Genomic DNA, 19,290 nt, shown 5'->3' on the forward strand with positions numbered 1-19,290 from the left:
CTCAAGGGTGCATCAAGACCACTTCTATGAAGTTGTGGCCTTGAAGAAGGTGATCTCCGAGGTCCCCTTTTCACTCAAAAAGAGTGAATATCCGGAGATCCGCCATGAGATCTGAAGAAGAGGCTGGAAAGTTCTTACCAACCCCATTCAACAAGTCGGAATCTTGATGGTTCAAGAGTTCTATGCCAATGCATGGATCACAAAGAACCATGACCAAAGTGTGAACCCGAATCCAAAGAATTATCTCACTATGGTTCGGGGAAAATACTTGGATTTTAGTCCGGAGAGTGTGAGGGTGGCGTTCAACTTGCCTATGATGCAAGGAGATGAGCATCCTTACACTAGAAGGGTCAACTTTGATCAAAGGTTGGACCGAGTCCTCACAGTCATATGTGAAGAGGGCGCACAATGGAAGCAAGATTCAAGAGGAAAGCCGGTCCAATTGAGAAGACATGACCTCAAGCCCGTGGCTAGAGGATGGTTAGAGTTCATACAACGCTCAATCATCCCCACTAGCAACCGGTCTGAAGTTACCATAGACCGGGCCATCATGATCCATAGTATCATGATTGGAGAAGAAATAGAGGTTCATGAGGTTATAGCCCAAGAACTCTATAAGGTGGCGGACAAGACCTCCACCTTGGCAAGGTTAGCCTTTCCTCATCTCATTTGTCACCTCTGTTATTCAGTTGGAGTTGACATAGAGGGAGACATCCCCATTGATGAGGACAAGCCCATCACCAAGAAAAGGATGGAGTACACAAGAGATCTCACTCATCATGAGATCCCTGAGATTCCTCAAGGAATGAATTTTCCTCCACAAAACTATTGGGAGCAACTAAACACCTCCCTAGGAGAACTAAGTTCCAACATGGGACAACTAAGGGTGGAGCATCAAGAACACTCCATCATCCTTCATGAAATTAGAGAAGATCAAAGAATCATGAGGGAGGAGCAACAAAGACAAGGAAGAGACATTGAGGAGCTCAAGCACTCCATAGGATCTTCAAGAGCAAGAAAGAGCCGCCTTCACTAAGGTGGACCCGTTCTTTGATTTCCTTGTTATTGTTCTTCTGTTTTTCGATTTTTAGGCTTTATGTTTATCCATGTTTGTGTCTTATGATCATTAGTGTCTTAGTGTCTATGCCTTAAAGTTATGAATGTCCTATGAATCCATCACCTCTCTTAAATAAAAAATGTGCTTAATTGAAAAGGAAAGAATTGCATGAATTCTGAATTTTATAGTAGTTTAATTATTTTGATGTGGTGGCAACACTTTTGTTCTTTGAATGTATGCTTGAACAGTGCATATGTCTTTTGAACTTGTGGTTCTTGAATGTTGGCTCTTGAAAGAAGGATGAAAAAGGAGACATGTTACTGAGGATCTGAAAAATCATTAAAAATGATTCTTGAAGCAAGAAAAAGCAGTGAAAAAAAAAAAGAGAAAGAAGGAAGCAAACGAAAAAAAGAAAGAAAAAAAAAAGAGACAAAGAAAGAAAAAGAAAGAATAAGAGTTGTGATCCAAGGCAAATAAGAGTGTGCTTAAGAACCCTGGACACCTCTAATTGGGGACTTTAGCAAAGCTGAGTCACAATCTGAAAAGGGTTCACCCAATTATGTGTCTGTGGCATGTATGTATCCGGTGGTAATACTGGAAGACAGAGTGCTTTGGGCCACAGCCAAGACTCAATAAGTAGCTGTGTTCAAGAATCATCATACTTAACTAGGAGAATCAATAACACTATCTGGATTCTGAGTTCCTAAAGAAGCCAATCATTCTGAATTACAAGGGATAGAGTGAGATGCCAAAACTATTCAGAGGCAAAAAGTAAAAGCCCCGCTCATCTAATTAATACTGATCTTCATGGATGTTTTTGGAGTTCATTGCATATTCTCTTCTTTTTATCTTATTTGATTTTCAGTTGCTTGAGGACAAGCAACAATTTAAGTTTGGTGTTGTGATGAGCGGATAATTTGTATACTTTTTGGCATTGTTTTTAGTATGTTTTTAGTATGATCTAGTTAGTTTTTAGTATATTTTTATTAGTTTTTAGTGAAAATTCACTTTTCTGGACTTTACTATGAGTTTGTGTGTTTTTCTGTGATTTCAGGTATTTTCTGGCTGAAATTGAGGGACCTGAGCAAAAATCTGATCCAGAGACTCAAAAGGACTGCAGATGCTGTTGGATTCTGACCTCCCTGCACTCGAAGCGGATTTTCTGGAGCTACAGAAGCCCAATTGGCGCGCTCTCAACGGCGTTGGAAAGTAGACATCCTGGGCTTTCCAGCAATATATAATAGTCCATACTTTGCCCAAGATTTGATGGCCCAAACCGGCGTTCAAAGTCACCTCAAGAAATCCCAGCGTTAAACGCTGGAACTGGCACCCAAATGGGAGTTAAACGCCCAAACTGGCACTAAAGCTGGCGTTTAACTCCAAGAAGAGTCTCTACACGAAATTGCTTCATTGCTCAGCCCAAGCACACACCAAGTGGGCCCGGAAGAGGATTTTTATGTCATTTACTCATTTCTGTACACCCTAGGCTACTAGTTTCTTATAAGTAGGACCTTTTACTATTGTATAGGAGAGCTTTTTGATCATGTTTTGATGATTAAACCCTCTTTGGGAGGCTGGCCATTCGGCCATGCCTAGACCTTGTTCTTATGTATTTTCAACGGTGGAGTTTCTACACACCATAGATTAAGGTGTGGAGCTCTGCTGTACCTCGAGTATTAATGCAATTACTATTGTTCTTCCATTCAATTCCACTTGTTCTTTTACCAAGATATCACTTGTTCTTCAACATGATGAAGGTGATGATTGACGCCCATCACCATTCTCACCCATGAACAAGGTGACTGACAACCATTCTTGTTCTACAAGCATCTGAGGCTTAGTGAATATCTCTTGGATTTCTGATTGCACGATGCATGGTTGATCGCCTGACAAACGAGTGCTCGCCTGACAAACGAGCCAGCCATTCCGTGAGATCAGAGTCTTCGTGGTATAGGCAAGAACTGATGGCAGCATTCAAGAGAATCCGGAAGGTCTAACCTTGTCTGTGGTATTCTGAGTAGGATTCAATGATTGAATGACTGTGACGTGCTTCAAACCTGTAACCTACTGGGCGTTAGTGACAGACGCAAAAGAGTTATTCTATTCCGGTAGGGGAGGGAACCAAACCGTGATTGGCAGCACTGTGACAGAGTGTGTGCATTAGCTTTCACTGCGCGGATGGGAGGTAGCTGCTGACAACAGTGAGACCCTATACGAGCTTGCCATGGAAAGGAGTAAGAAGGGTTGGATGAAGACAGTAGGAAAGCAGAGAGACGGAAGGGAAGGCATCTTCATGCGCTTATCTGAAGTTCCTACCAATGAATTACATAAGTATCACTATCTTTATCTTTTATGTTATTTTCGTTCATCACCATATATATCTGAGTCTGCCTGACTAAGATTTACAAGATGACCATAGCTTGCTTCAATACTAACAATCTCCGTGGGATCGACCCTTACTCACGTAAGGTTTATTACTTGGACGACCCAGTGCACTTGCTGGTTAGTTGTGCGAAGTTGTGTAATGCCATGGTATTGAGCGCACCAAGTTTTTGGAGCCATTACCAGGGATTATGAGAGTTGTGAAAAAGTATAGTTCACAATTTCGCGCACCACATTTATATTACGGCGGTTTTGAAGAACCGCCGTAATACCCAAACATGATGACATTTTCTGTTGCTGCCGTAACTGACTTTCTATTTGGTGGCGGTTCTAGTGATTCTGGCGGTTTTGAACCGTCAGTATCCTACATATATAAAATGGAAAACAATCCCTAACTGAAACACTGTGAATATACGTTAAACGGCGGGCTTAATCTCGCTTCTATCTCTTCCTCGTCATCCTCCTCAATCCATCGTTACCACCGCCGCTTCGTCTTCAACCGTCGAAAGTTCCAAGCCACACGCTCCTTCTTTACCACTGTCGAAGTTGTTTCCCATAGTCACTGTTCCTAGTCAGTGCGACGACGATCTCGGATCTTCTTTCGGATCTCGGATCTTCTCTGGCGACGACCTCCTTCGGCGACATCTCCTCCCGTGGTAATCTCCTCCGGTGACATCACCTCCAGCTTCCTCTCCTTTCCGTCCTAGTTCTACGCTTTCTCCGCCAAAATCCTCAGCGCCTCCCTCAGCGTCTTCTCTGGTGACATCTCTCTATTGAAGATCTCTAAAATCAAAGCCATCACAAGCAGAACAAGCACAGCTCTCCCATACTTCCTCAGTTCTTCTATAAGTATTATAGATCTCTCTCGTCCTTTCTCTTGTCCCTTCTTTAATTTTTTATTTTTATTTTGCGATATAATATAATTAATTACTATTTGTTCTTGTGTTGATTGTTCAATTTGATTAATAATTAAGGTTTACACATGACATCTTAATTGTATGATTGTTAGGGTTTTGAGAGATAGGAATTGTAGCTTATTTTGAGTTTTGAGCACCATGTTTTGTTTTTATGTGTGTGTGATGGTTAATGTGTCTAAATTGGTGGTTTTGTATATCAGCTTTTGTTGTGCTTCTAAATTGGTGGTTTAATCTCTCCTTGATAATCTTATGTGGCTGAATTATTTGTAGAATGTGAGATTTACAATTATTTTCTAAACTATTGTATTATTTATATTTTATATTTTTATTCTAACCAATAACTTTTCTTTAATGCTTATGGAAAACTTTTTTTGCTGCCAGCTTCAAAGCATGAACCAGATGGCAGAGTAATCTTGGTTGAATTCGAAACCCTTCGGTTGTTGAATACATATGTTCTAATAATGGGTGGAAAGAGGAACCAAACTCATTTCAAAGAAGAAGAAAATGGGACAAAAGGATTCTAGAATTTGTTACACAAAATTCAGACAAGCCTTTGATATGGTGTGGGATCTAAATGTGAGGTAGCTAATCTTCATTTTCCTTTTGTCTCTGGCAGTATGAGATTAATAAATTCCAATCTTTGTTTGGTGGCATACTTTTCATTATTGTTGTTGTAGCTATGAAACAAATTCAGCTCTTTTTTAGAATCCATGCCATGAAGAAAACTGAAATTCAATAATTTGAGAGGATAACTAATCAAAAGTAATCTAAAGTTTGCTCCAAATTTAATTAAAGCACAAGTTTTCTTATTAGTTTTGAATGATTGATAAAAGCACAAGTTGAAAATGTTTGTTGGATAATATAGTTCTGCAGGGAGGTTGATGTGAGGAAGCTTGATATGAATGAGAGACAACAGATCGTTGACAAGATCTACAAGGTTTCTGAAGAAGATAACGAGAAGTATTTGATCAAGTTCAGAAATAGACTTGAAAAGTTAGTTCTACCACTTAATTAATTCATCCTTTAAATTATTTTTTTAATTTTTATAAATATTAGCTAATTTGTATTTAAGGATATATTTTATAAATAATGAAAATGAAGTCTTTTATACATCGGTAAGTTCATTAGATATGACAGAAAAGAGAACTTCTTTGAGGTCCCTTCACTTTTTTATGTGCTTAGAGCATTGAATGGATTGATTTAAATCCTATTACGTGTTATACATTACATATACACTTCATTTTCTAAGTTCTTAATCTTTTTTTTTTCAGGTCAGCTAATGCATATGTGGAGGGTTAAATGAAGCCATTCCTCTTACTGAATCATCCCGATCTTGTGTTCAATGGCGAACAAGTCAATAGTACTCACTCAATGGTACGTGAAGCTCTTGGTTTATAGATTTGCTGCTTTCAGTTGTAGCTTCTAAATAACTATTTTTGCTCTGATTTCAAGCACATGCTCCTTTTCCTTACAGCGAACCATTTTTCGGTGGTTCATTAGTTGCTTATGGACCGCAGGCTATTGTAAGTTCTGTCAAGAACATCTTGTTTATTCATGCTATCTATTTTTTTATGCCTGCTATTGTTGAGTTTGAAATATTTTGCTGCAGTTGGATTTCTTACTATAATATTATACTCTCATTCCCCAAATCATTTACTTCCTCATTCTTACTATAATTTGGTGTGTGTTTCTTGTTCTTGTGTGGAAAAAGCTCACAACTTGACGGAGGAAGAGAGGAAAGGATACAAAGAAGTGATGTGGGACAATAAGGAAGTTGTGGATTCTACATGGTGCGGTTTTGCCCTCATGATCTCTTTGTCAACACTCGTAGCGATCTTGGTGAGTTTTATTTGTTGATTATGTTGCTTCTTGCTGAGAATTGAGAATTGATGAGAGTTGACCATAACTAATGGATTCTATGACAGATGATGAAATTTGAGTTATTTGTTGTCATCTAGATTGTTGCTCTCTTGTGAAGAAATTTTAGAGACTTTGTTTATATTCTTTTATCTTCATATCTGTCATCCTAAGGAAACACTTGAATGAAATCCTAGTTAATAAAAGTAAAGAAGTAATGACTTGATTTTGTAGTGTTATGCTTGGCATCATAATTAGATTCATGAGGTTAGTTAATTAATTCTTTAGAAGTTTATTTATAGGAACGTTCTCAATTTTACAAGAGGGTGGGTGAGCCTTATTGCAAATAGTTTGATTTAAATATAAGGCTGTGTACATTCTCCCTAGAGCCCAGCAAGCAGGATCCTTGTGCGCTGTTGTGTCCTTTCTTTATGGATTTTATTTGCTTGTAATATTTTATTTACTACTTATTTGATTTTTATTTATATTTGCATAAAATTGCTGCAGGACCTTGCCCAAGAATGCATGATCCGAAGTTGAAAGAAAGGTGAACAAGTAGATCTATTCTATTCGTATAAGGTTTTGTGTTTTGTTAAAGAACGGTGTCAAATTTCTAATAGTGCACTGCATACTCTTGGGTGATGAAAGTTTGAGGCCATCATATATTTTTGACTAATTTGGAGCTCTGTTTTCTAACCTGGACATGTTTTTTTACTATTTTTGTTGGTTGCAGTGTACTCGTTGAATTTCATGAGTTCTTAGTACTTCTCTCTCAAATTCCCTGTGTTATTTGCTATCTATGGCTAGGAACCAAAGCACTTTCTTCTCTGAATTTTAGTATTTTCCTTAAATCTTTCTTACCATGTGGTTTTTTCCTCTAGAGAGAATAAACTGAATTAATTTTCCACTTCTGTAATTAGTTGAACAATACATGCTCAGATGTAATTACCATCACTTTTCTTCTTTCTTAATATAGTAATTAAAATTTTAAATTCTCATCTTCTCCCTACCTTACAAAACATACACTAAACAAAGAAAATCACATTTTTTTCCCTTCTTGAACTTGTTAAGAACAACCATAATAACGAGATAATAATAATATCAGTAAATATTATAAGATGTTTTTTGTGTCCAAATTTCAGGGCTGCTGTGGAGGGATGCATATTCTTGATCTTGTCACTAGAGTGTGGGTTAGTCCTGAATGCAAAGGGACACCTCCTTTGCCCCGGGAGAGCCACACGGCCGTGCTCGTTGGCGGCTATAGACTAGAGATCTTTCGTGGTAGTGGGGAAGGCAGAGCAAACTATTTGAATGATTTGCACATTCTTGAACTAGGAACCATGAGATGGACTTGCCCTGAGTTGAAAGGTGAATTTCCTGTCCCTAGGGACAGTCATAGTACCATTGCCATTGGGAACAAGCTTATTGTATATGGTGGAGATTCAGGTTATCAGTACCATGGAAACATTGATATTCTTGATATGGAAACAATGACTTGGTCTAAAGTATGTATAGTTCTTAACTTTTATGTTGGAATTGCTAATAATTTTCTCGAAATTCGAACAATTAAAGATCAAATTTCATATGGCAGTTGAATATTCAAGGTTCTTCACCAGGAGTCTGGGCAGGTCATGCTGCAGTAAACATTGGAACCAAGGCAGATTTTCATTAATTGCCTGATATTGATTTTCATTTTGTGGAACTCTTATAGTTTAATTTGTCATGGATTTTTCTAAACTCTCCATGATATGCAGGTCTATATCATTAGAGGGGTTGGAGAAAAACGTTACTATAATGACATTTGGATCTTTGATATATGCACTTGTTCATGGACTCAACTCTTTATAACTGGTCAACTACATGGACTCAGCACTTATATCACTACATGGTATGCTCCTCCCAACCCCCATAGTAATAGACACATTGCTACCTCTTCTGTGCAAATAATAGATTGCCATTTAGATATGAAATCGTACTCAAGCATAGCATTAAGATGGTTCCAAATCCAAAATGTATAAATTGATATTTTGGTTTATTCATATGGACACTTGTTGATCAACCTTCTAATGTTGGCATAATTGCAGTTTCCTGTTCTTGGCTGTATTACTGTATGAGGTTAACAAAATCTCAGGATCAGTGCTTTCAGTTCAAACAAGCGACTCCAGAAGTAAAAAGTATAGTGGGAGAGGTTAGTCTCGTGTGTTCTTATTATGTATGCTCACTGTCTAAGCATCTTCAAAGATTTTGTTTGTAGCATTAGTTAACTACCCTATTATCTTTTGGACATAATAAATAATTAAACAATCAAATAATTCGACAACCAATATTTTCAAATTATATTTTCAAATTTAATGACCAAATATTGCATAAGAAAAATATTTCGACAACCAATATTTAACAACTAATATTTAATAACTAATTTTAAGATCACTGAATAGATCCCTACATAGATTAGCAGTTAGATTTTACTTTTTTTGGGGGAGGAGGGGGTTTTGTTTTGTTTTGGGGGTTTAGTTTATGTAGAAGCAAAAGACTAATTAATAAAAGAACTAAAGAGAAACCAGATTAGGAGCACCACAGATCAAAACATGAAACTGGGATAAGAAGACGAACACAGAATTTGAGAGCAAAAATGTAACTTGTGAATGAAGAAACAAAACTAAACTGTGAATATCATTCAGTATATTAGTGTATATTTACAATGAGTTGCAGCCACTATTTATAACCATTGTCTAAAGTCTAAACTAACTCTTCACATCAAGATAGAAACACCAAGAACATCATCTTTAACTACTGTGCAATGAGTAACTAACTAACTAGTTGTTAGAATTAAAACTATTTAAGCAATTTTGCTCTTCTCCTTTAATAATTAACAACATAAAAAATATTTGATAACAGAAAAAAATTAACAAAAATCAATCAAAATTAGCCTTATTTAAATATTCTGGCTTTTTTTCTTCTTCTTAACATTACGGCAACGTATATATGATTTTCTTTTAATCATTTAGAATTAAGCTTCTTCTCATGAGTTCAAATCTTGTTCATGGCTCAATTACTATCATATTCCAAATAATAATAATAATCAACAGGAATCGTGACTCCACTGAAAGCAAATGTTATCAAAAAAAGCGTAGCCATAAGCCTTTTTTCTTGTAGTGTTATCATCATGACCATCATCTTTAATAAACCTACAAGGTCCTTCTTTGAATATTTGCCACGTGATATCTGTATAAGTTTTGTCCCTATCATATTCATATATATCAAACCGACGGCAAACACCATCTTCCCAAGCAAAGCTACAATAGAAAAGTGTGGTTCCAAAGATATTAGGTCTAAAATGGAACAAGAAATGTTCACGAGACTTTAGATATTGTACCCTAATATCATCATCTCTTGATTTGCAATGAACCGTTAGATCGTCCTGGTCTTCTAGAAGATTCTGAATTGCCACAGATATTTCCTGGTTTTCTAGATGATTCTGAATTGCCACAGATATTTCCGATGACCTTGATAAAGCGTTGCCAAAAAATGGAAGCATAGTAAGAAGCCATAGGATGAAAATGCTTCTAGCAAGATGAGCCATTGCTTCCGCGCTATTTGGACTACTAATTTTTTTTATCCTTTTTAATATGAAATTGTGAATAATTGTTATGTTTATATATAGGATCAAGTAACTAGAATTTAAGGTATTATAGACTATAGTCTATAGAGTAAAAGAGATGGTTGAACTAAAAAATTTGTAAAAACTATGGCCCCACACAAAGAGTGCATGGCACCACAGAAAGAGTGAATATTGTAGACAATATGATTATATGGCACCACACAAAAAAAACCATTGCTTTAAAATTTTTACTATTAAATTTTAGAGTAGGAATCATAAAAATTGTTCCATATATATAATATTTATTTTCAATCTGGAAAAAATTGTAAAAAAGATATCTAAATTATATTATTATATACTAATTTGTCCGATATAAAAAATTTTATAAATAAATCTAGAATTTCGAAACACATTTTTAAATGTAAAATCACAAATAACACATTAGATTTTAAAATAACAATAAAAAATTACTTACCCACCTGGGAGGTGAGAACATGTACGTAATTTTATTTTTATTTGTGTCCTAATAATTCATTGAGTTTTTCGTGTAGCTATAATCACTTACCTGTTAATTCCAATTTCTAAAGTCTCAAGTTTTTTACAAGTAAGATTTAAATTAGGATATATACATGCAACGATTTTTCATTTAGGATATTTATATGTAATATCTCCATAGAGATGTTTTATATGCGTAAATTATCCGAAATATTAATCATAATATATGTATTCTTTTTCTGTCTATATATATGACTAGATGAAATTAAACATTGTTTAGACTAACACAATATAAAAATATATAGAGTTAAGGTTATGGTTGAACTCAAATTTAAGTCTCAAAAGCATGCATAACGCTTTTTTCATTATACGGTAAAATACAAAATGCGTTTGCATATATATAGATTATAGATTATAGTTTCCGAAAACTAGTTCCATCGAGGGAATACTAACATAGTGACTAGCGCAATTAACGCATATTTTAAGTTTTCTTAAAATAGCATATTACTTTATAAGAAATGCCAAACTTTATTATTTTTTATTATTAGTGAATTATTAATATTTAAAAATTTAAGATAAAATATATTATTAAATAATTAAATTAAAAAAATTATCTCTAAAAAAATTAAATTATTAGCTAAGTCAATACCAAAGCTTGAAAAAATTTTTGGAGAACAAAAAATGTTAACATAAAAATTATATAATAATATTTATATTAAAATAAAATTTATAAATATAATTATTTTTTAAGTTTATTTCTAATATGACAATAAATAAATAATTATATAAATAGATATTATAAAATAAATAACTATATTGATAAAAAAATAATTTTACTACAATTAATTTTAATATTAAAATTGTAAAATTTCATTGATAATTAGAATAATAAATGATAATAAGAATGAGAGTTTAATTTGTATAAATAAATTAATAAATTTTTTAATTTGTAAAAGTCTATTGAAATTTAAATTTAAAATATTATTATAAAATAAATAACTATATAGAAAAAAAATAATTTTACTATAACTAATTATAATATTAAAATTGTAAAATATTGTTGATAATGAGAATAATAAATGATAATGAGAATGAGATTTTAATTTGTATATGAATAAGTTAATAAAGCCTTTAATTTGTGAAAGTCCATCAAAGTCTATGTCCAAGATGTTAATGTTTAAAATTAAAAAGGATTGAATAAATACAAAAAATAGGAATAGATTCCATAGGTCTAATATAAAAGTGGGCTAAAGTATATTTTTTATCCCTAATATTTTTAATTGTTTTTTAAAAATATTCTTAACATTTAATTTGATTCAATTTTGTTCTTAACATTTCGATAAGTTTCGATTTTATCTTTACCATTAAATTTTTTACAGTCAACCATCAGTCAAATTTTTTTTTTAATTCTACCCTAATTTTCATCATCACCATCTTCACCGTTCTAATCTCATCTCAAACCTCATCCCGTTCTTATCACCGTCACAAAGTCACCATCTTCTCTCTCTATTTTGTGTCTTTAGAACTTGTACTTATTCTCTAGATTATCGACCTTATTCTTGTATTGCTGTTATGTAGGACATTTCGTTAATTATTTAAACATTGAAATTAAATAAAACTTTTTTAGATTTAAATAGGACATTTTAAACTTTAAAGATAAAAATAAGATTACGTCCAAACGTAGAGAATCAATTTAGTATTTTTCTTTTTTTTTCTTTTTATATATTTATTTTATACTACATTCTTTTTTTTCTTGGTTAATAAAAATCAAATTCTAAACCTTTAAGTTATAAAAAGTTAAAATCTCTAATTATGTACCAATATGTCATCAAACTGCTTGTTCAAAAAATTAAACTGATAATGTATATAACCATATTTAAAATAATTGAATATACCAACAAGATTAAAACTGAAATTCAACGAACAAACTAAATTGACACAATATTCTGGCATAACGGTAATTTTTATCGAAATTGTTATAAATCCATTTCTCAATGCTTTAAAGGACGATAATCACCTAAACGCTGATAATCTATTTTATAGTATTTTAAAACCGTCACAAATCTCTTTAAAAGATCCGCTAAATTCCACCTTCTTTGTAATATATATATAGTCATAGTTTATTAGAGACTTTGTCTAGACTAACAACAAATGCAAAATATTAATAGTAATATCGATGAATAGATTATTGATAATGTGATGGCAATTTAGTGACATAACAGTGGCAAATAATTAATTTTGTACTACAATCTTAGATAACAATTTAATGTCTAATTTGTTGGGATCTAGCTAAGTGGTTGTTAGTAAAAATAATCAGCTACTAAATTATATTTTCAAATTTAATGACCAAATATTGCATAAGAAAAATATTTCGACAACCAATATTTAACAACTAATATTTAATAACTAATCTTAAGATCACTGAACAGATATATATGATTTTCTTCTTCTTAACATTACGGCAACGTATATATGATTTTCTTTTAATCATTTAGAATTAAGCTTCTTCTCATGAGTTCAAATCTTGTTCATGGCTCAATTACTATCATATTCCAAATAATAATAATAATCAACAGGAATCGTGACTCCACTGAAAGCAAATAATGTCATCAACTCCATGTTTATCATCATGACCATCATCTTCAATAAACCTACAAGGTCCTTCTTTGAATATTTGCCACGTGATATCCGTATAAGTTTTGTCCCTATCATATTCATATATATCAAACCGACGGCAAACACCATCTTCCCAAGCAAAGCTACAATAGAAAAGTGTGGTTCCAAAGATATTAGGTCTAAAATGGAACAAGAAATGTTCACCAGACTTTAGATATTGCACCCCAATATCATCATCTCTTGATTTGCAATGAACCGTTAGATCGTCCTGGTCTTCTAGAAGATTCTGAATTGCCATAGATATTTCCGATGACCTTGATAAAGCGTTGCCAAAAAATGGAAGCATAGTAAGAAGCCATAGGATGAAAATGCTTCTAGCAAGATGAGCCATTGCTACCGCGCTATTTGGACTACTAATTTTTTTTATCCTTTTTAATATGAAATTGTGAATAATTGTTATGTTTATATATAGGATCAAGTAACTAGAATTTAAGGTATTATAGACTATAGTCTATAGAGTAAAAGAGATGGTTGAACTAAAAAATTCGAAAAAACTGCGGCGTGAATGTTGTAGACAATATGGTTATATGGCACCACACAAAGAGTGCCTCATGATGATGATGATGATGATGATGATGATGATGCGTGGTGGTGGTGGTGGTGGTGGTGGTGGGAGTATACAGCACAAATTACACTACAAAAAAATATTTAAAATGGCATTTATATTATGGCGGTTTTGAAGAACCGCCGTAATACCCAAACATGATGACATTTTCTGTTGCTGCCGTAACTGACTTTCTATTTGGTGGCGATTCTAGTGATTCTAGCGGTTTTGAACCGCTAGTATCCTACATATATAAAATGAAAAAAATCCCTAACTGAAACACTGTGAATATACGTTAAATGGCGGGCTTAATCTCGCTTCTATCTCTCCCTCGTCATCCTCCTCAATCCATCGTTACCACCGCCGCTTCGTCTTCAACCGTCGAAAGTTCCAAGCCACACGCTCCTTCTTTACCACTGTCGAAGTTGTTTCCCATAGTCACTGTTCCTAGCCAGTGCGACGATCTCGGATCATCTTTCGGATCTCGGATCTTCTCCGGCGACGACCTCCTTCGGCGACATCTCCTCCCGTGGTAATCTCCTCCGGTGACATCACCTCCAGCTTCCTCTCCTTTTCGTCCTAGTTCTGCGCTTTCTCCGCCAAAATCCTCAGCGCCTCCCTCAGTGTCTTCTCTGGTGACATCTCTCTATTGAAGATCTCTAAAATCAAAGCCATCACAAGCAGAACAAGCACAGCTCTCCCATACTTCCTCAGTTCTTCTATAAGTATTATAGATCTCTCTTGTCCTTTCTCTTGTCCCTTCTTTAATTTTTTATTTTTATTTTGCAATATAATAATATAATTAATTACTATTTGTTCTTGTGTTGATTGTTCAATTTGATTAATAATTAAGGTTTACGCATGACATCTTAATTGTATTATTGTTAGGGTTTTGAGAGATAGGAATTGTAGCTTATTTTGAGTTTTGAGCACCATGTGTTTGTTTTTATGTGTGTGTGATGGTTAATGTGTCTAAATTGGTGGTTTTGTATATCAGCTTTTGTTGTGCTTCTAAATTGGTGGTTTAATCTCTCCTTGATAATCTTATGTGGCTGAATTATTTGTAGAATGTGAGATTTTACAATTATTTTCTAAACTATTGTATTATTTATATTTTATATTTTTTATTCTAACCAATAACTTTTCTTTAATGCTTATGGAAAACTTTTTTTGCTGCCAGCTTCAAAGCATGAACCAGATGGCAGAGTAATCTTGGTTGAATTCGAAACCCTTCGGTTGTTGAATACATATGTTCTAAATAATGGGTGGAAAGAGGAACCAAACTCATTTCAAAGGAGAAGAAAATGGGACAAAAGGATTCTAGAATTTGTTACACAAAATTCAGACAAGCCTTTGATATGGTGTGGGAATCTAAATGTGAGGTAGCTAATCTTCATTTTCCTTTTGTCTCTGGCAGTATGAGATTAATAAATTCCAATCTTTGTTTGGTGGCATACTTTTCATTATTGTTGTTGTAGCTATGAAATAAATTCAGCTCTTTTTTAGAATCCATGCCATGAAGAAAACTGAAATTCAAATAATTTGAGAGGATAACTAATCAAAAGTAATCTAAAGTTTGCTCCAAATTTAATTAAAGCACAAGTTTTCTTATTAGTTTTGAATGATTGATAAAAGCACAAGTTGAAAATGTTTGTTGGATAATATAGTTCTGCAGGGAGGTTGATGTGAGGAAGCTTGATATGAATGAGAGACAACAGATCGTTGACAAGATCTACAAGGTTTCTGAAGAAGATAACGAGAAGTATTTGATCAAGTTCAGAAATAGACTTGAAAAGTTAGTTCTACCACTTAATTAATTCATCCTTTTAATTATTTTTTTAATTTTTATAAATATTAGCTAATTTGTATTTAAGGATATATTTTATAAATAATGAAAATGAAGTCTTTTGTACATCGGTAAGTTCATTAGATATGACAGAAAAGAGAACTTCTTTGAGGTCCCTTCACTCTTTTATGTGCTTAGAGCATTGAATGGATTGATTTAAATCCTATTACGTGTTATACATTACATATACACTTCATTTTCCAAGTTCTTAATCTTTTTTTTTTCAGGTCAGCTAATGCATATGTGGAGGGTTAAATGAAGCCATTCCTCTTACTGAATCATCTCGATCCTGTGTTCAATTGCGAACAAGTCAATAGTACTCACTCAATGGTACGTGAAGCTCTTGGTTTATAGATTTGCTGCTTTCAGTTGTAGCTTCTAAATAACTATTTTTGCTCTGATTTCAAGCACATGCTCCTTTTCCTTACAGCGAACCATTTTTCGGTGGTTCATTAGTTGCTTATGGACCGCAGGCTGTTGTAAGTTCTGTCAAGAACATCTTGTTTATTCATGCTATCTATTTTTTTATGCCTGCTATTGTTGAGTTTGAAATATTTTGCTGCAGTTGGATTTCTTACTATAATTTTATACTCTCATTCCCCAAATCATTTACTTCCTCATTCTTACTATAATTTGGTGTGTGTTTCTTGTTCTTGTGTGGAAAAAGCTCACAACTTGACGGAGGAAGAAAGGAAAGGATACAAAGAAGTGATGTGGGACAATAAGGAAGTTGTGGATTCTACATGGTGCGGTTTTGCCCTCATGATCTCTTTGTCAACACTCGTAGCGATCTTGGTGAGTTTTATTTGTTGATTATGTTGCTTCTTGCTGAGAATTGAGAATTGATGAGAGTTGACCATAACTAATGGATTCTATGACAGATGATGAAATTTGAGTTATTTGTTATCATCTAGATTGTTGCTCTCTTGTGAAGAAATTTTAGAGACTTTGTTTATATTCTTTTATCTTCATATCTGTCATCCTAAGGAAACACTTGAATGAAATCCTAGTTAATAAAAGTAAAGACGTAATGACTTGATTTTGTAGTGTTATGCTTGGCATCATAATTAGATTCATGAGGTTAGTTAATTAATTCTTTAGAAGTTTATTTATAGGAACGTTCTCAATTTTACAAGAGGGTGGGTGAGCCTTAGTGCAAATAGTTTGATTTAAATATAAGGCTGTGTACATTCTCCCTAGAGCCCAGCAAGCAGGATCCTTGTGCGCTGTTGTGTCCTTTCTTTATGGATTTTATTTGCTTGTAATATTTTATTTATTACTTATTTGATTTTTATTTATATTTGCATAAAATTGCTGTAGGACCTTGCCCAAGAATGCATGATCCGAAGTTGAAAGAAAGGTGAACAAGTAGATCTATTCTATTCGTATAAGGTTTTGTGTTTTGTTAAAGAACGATGTCAAATTTCTAATAGTGCACTGCATACTCTTGGGTGATGAAAGTTTGAGGCCATCATATATTTTTGACTAATTTGGAGCTCTGTTTTCTAACCTGGACATGTTTTTTTACTATTTTTGTTGGTTGCAGTGTACTCGTTGAATTTCATGAGTTCTTAATACTTCTCTCTCAAATTCCCTGTGTTATTTGCTATCTATGGCTAGGAACCAAAGCACTTTCTTCTCTGAATTTTAGTATTTTCCTTAAATCTTTCTTACCATGTGGTTTTTTCCTCTAGAGAGAATAAACTGAATTAATTTTACACTTCTGTAATTAGTTGAACAATACATGCTCAGATGTAATTACCATCACTTTTCTTCTTTCTTAATATAGTAATTAAAATTTTAAATTCTCATCTTCTCCCTGCCTTACAAAACATACACTAAACAAAGAAAATCACATTTTTTCCCCTTCTTGAACTTGTTAAGAACAACCATAATAACGAGATAATAATAATATCACTAAATATTATAAGATGTTTTTTGTGTCCAAATTTCAGGGCTGCTGTGGAGGGATGCATATTCTTGATCTTGTCACTAGAGTGTGGGTTAGTCCTGAATGCAAATGGACACCTCCTTCGCCCCGGGAGAGCCACACGGCCGTGCTCGTTGGCGGCTATAGACTAGTGATCTTTGGTGGTAGTGGGGAAGGCAGAGCAAACTATTTGAATGATTTGCACATTCTTGAACTAGGAACCATGAGATGGACTTGCCCTGAGTTGAAAGGTGAATTTCCTGTCCCTAGGGACAGTCATAGTACCATTGCCATTGGGAACAAGCTTATTGTATATGGTGGAGATTCAGGTTATCAGTACCATGGAAACATTGATATTCTTGATATGGAAACAATGACTTGGTCTAAAGTATGTATAGTTCTTAACTTTTATGTTGGAATTGCTAATAATTTTCTCAAAATTCGAACAATTAAAGATCAAATTTCATATGGCAGTTGAGAATTCAAGGTTCTTCACCAGGAGTCTGGGCAGGTCATGCTGCAGTAAACATTGGAACCAAGGCAGATTTTCATTAATTGCCTGATATTGATTTTCATTTTGTGGAACTCTTATAGTTTAATTTGTCATGGATTTTTCTAAACTCTCCATGATATGCAGGTCTATATCATTAGAGGGGTTGGAGAAAAACGTTACTATAATGACATTTGGATCTTTGATATATGCACTTGTTCATTATGGACTCAACTCTATATAACTGGTCAACTACATGGACTCAGCACTTATATCACTACATGGTATGCTCCTCCCAACCCCCATAGTAATAGACACACTGCTACCTCTTCTGTGCAAATAATAGAATGCCATTTAGATATGAAATCGTACTCAAGCATAGCATTAAGATGGTTCCAAATCCAAAATGTATAAATTGATATTTTGGTTTATTCATATGGACACTTGTTGATCAACCTTCTAATGTTGGCATAATTGCAGTTTCCTGTTCTTGGCTGTATTGCTGTATGAGGTTAACAAAATCTCAGGATCAGTGCTTTCAGTTCAAACAAGCGACTCCAGAAGTAAAAAGTATAGTGGGAGAGGTTAGTCTCGTGTGTTCTTATTATGTATGCTCACTGTCTAAGCATCTTCAAAGATTTTGTTTGTAGCATTAGTTAACTACCCTATTATCTTTTGGACATAATAAATAATTAAACAATCAAATACTTCGACAACCAATATTTTCAAATTATATTTTCAAATTTAATGACCAAATATTGCATAAGAAAAATATTTCGACAACCAATATTTAACAACTAATATTTAATAACTAATTTTAAGATCACTGAATAGATCCCTACATAGATTAGCAGTTAGATTTTACTTTTTTTGGGGGAGGAGGGGGTTTTGTTTTGTTTTGGGGGTTTAGTTTATGTAGAAGCAAAAGACTAATTAATAAAAGAACTAAAGAGAAACCAGATTAGGAGCACCACAGATCAAAACATGAAACTGGGATAAGAAGACAAACACAGAATTTGAGAGCAAAAAGGTAACTTGTGAATGAAGAAACAAAACTAAACTATGAATATCATTCAGTATATTAGTGTATATTTACAATGAGTTGCAGCCACTATTTATAACAATTGTCTAAAGTCTAAACTAACTCTTCACATCAAGATAGAAACACCAAGAACATCATCTTTAACTACTGTGCAATGAGTAACTAACTAACTAGTTGTTAGAATTAAAACTATTTAAGCAATTTTGCTCTTCTCCTTTAATAATTAACAACATAAAAAATATTTGATAACAGAAAAAAATTAACAAAAATCAATCAAAATTTGCCTTATTTAAATATTCTGGCTTTTTTTCTTCTTCTTAACATTACGGCAACGTATATATGATTTTCTTTTAATCATTTAGAATTAAGCTTCTTCTCATGAGTTCAAATCTTGTTCATGGCTCAATTACTATCATATTCCAAATAATAATAATAATCAACAGGAATCGTGAC

At 33.7% G+C, this 19,290-nt stretch overlaps 4 protein-coding genes across 4 annotated transcripts; 2 read left to right on the forward strand and 2 right to left on the reverse strand.

The window, feature by feature from the left end:
- Window positions 1–5,698: 5,698 nt before the first annotated feature.
- On the forward strand, window positions 5,699–8,406 carry LOC130975635 (uncharacterized). The gene is made up of 6 exons (XM_057900397.1): window positions 5,699–5,730; window positions 5,831–5,879; window positions 7,356–7,718; window positions 7,805–7,870; window positions 7,968–8,101; window positions 8,298–8,406. The coding sequence occupies exons 1-6, from the start codon at window positions 5,699–5,701 to the stop codon at window positions 8,404–8,406; spliced, it is 753 nt and encodes a 250-aa protein (XP_057756380.1).
- Window positions 8,407–9,295: 889 nt separating this feature from the next.
- LOC130975636 (S-protein homolog 3-like) lies at window positions 9,296–9,796 on the reverse strand. The gene has a single exon (XM_057900398.1). It carries the CDS (start codon window positions 9,794–9,796, stop codon window positions 9,296–9,298), a length of 501 nt encoding a protein of 166 aa, XP_057756381.1.
- A 3,082-nt stretch (window positions 9,797–12,878) lies between these two features.
- Window positions 12,879–13,316, reverse strand: LOC130975637 (S-protein homolog 3-like). Its single transcript, XM_057900399.1, has one exon. It carries the CDS (start codon window positions 13,314–13,316, stop codon window positions 12,879–12,881), a length of 438 nt encoding a protein of 145 aa, XP_057756382.1.
- A 512-nt stretch (window positions 13,317–13,828) lies between these two features.
- Window positions 13,829–18,384, forward strand: LOC130975638 (uncharacterized). Its single transcript, XM_057900400.1, has 8 exons — window positions 13,829–14,061; window positions 15,205–15,324; window positions 15,603–15,625; window positions 15,784–15,854; window positions 17,331–17,693; window positions 17,780–17,845; window positions 17,943–18,079; window positions 18,276–18,384. Exons 1-8 carry the CDS (start codon window positions 13,829–13,831, stop codon window positions 18,382–18,384), a joined length of 1,122 nt encoding a protein of 373 aa, XP_057756383.1.
- The last annotated feature ends 906 nt before the right edge of the window (window positions 18,385–19,290 follow it).

The sequence above is a fragment of the Arachis stenosperma genome, chromosome 4, assembly GCF_014773155.1.
Source record: "Arachis stenosperma cultivar V10309 chromosome 4, arast.V10309.gnm1.PFL2, whole genome shotgun sequence".
NCBI classification, from domain to species: domain Eukaryota; kingdom Viridiplantae; phylum Streptophyta; class Magnoliopsida; order Fabales; family Fabaceae; genus Arachis; species Arachis stenosperma.

What these genes read in the sequence shown, in the direction of transcription:
- LOC130975636 (XM_057900398.1), bottom strand. Translation starts at nt 9,796, where the DNA reads ATGGCTCATCTTGCTAGAAGCATTTTCATCCTATGGCTTCTTACTATG.
- LOC130975637 (XM_057900399.1), bottom strand. Translation starts at nt 13,316, where the DNA reads ATGGCTCATCTTGCTAGAAGCATTTTCATCCTATGGCTTCTTACTATG.
- LOC130975635 (XM_057900397.1), top strand. Translation starts at nt 5,699, where the DNA reads ATGGCGAACAAGTCAATAGTACTCACTCAATG. An exon ending in CTTATGGACCGCAGGCTATT is followed by an intron (nt 5,880 to 7,355) that starts GTAAGTTCTGTC and finishes TCCAAATTTCAG; the next exon opens with GGCTGCTGTGGAGGGATGCA. An exon ending in AAACAATGACTTGGTCTAAA is followed by an intron (nt 7,719 to 7,804) that starts GTATGTATAGTT and finishes TTCATATGGCAG; the next exon opens with TTGAATATTCAAGGTTCTTC.
- LOC130975638 (XM_057900400.1), top strand. Translation starts at nt 13,829, where the DNA reads ATGGCGGGCTTAATCTCGCTTCTATCTCTCCCTCGTCATCCTCCTCAA. An exon ending in TTCAGAAATAGACTTGAAAA is followed by an intron (nt 15,325 to 15,602) that starts GTTAGTTCTACC and finishes TTTTTTTTTCAG; the next exon opens with GTCAGCTAATGCATATGTGG. An exon ending in CAGTAAACATTGGAACCAAG is followed by an intron (nt 17,846 to 17,942) that starts GCAGATTTTCAT and finishes CATGATATGCAG; the next exon opens with GTCTATATCATTAGAGGGGT.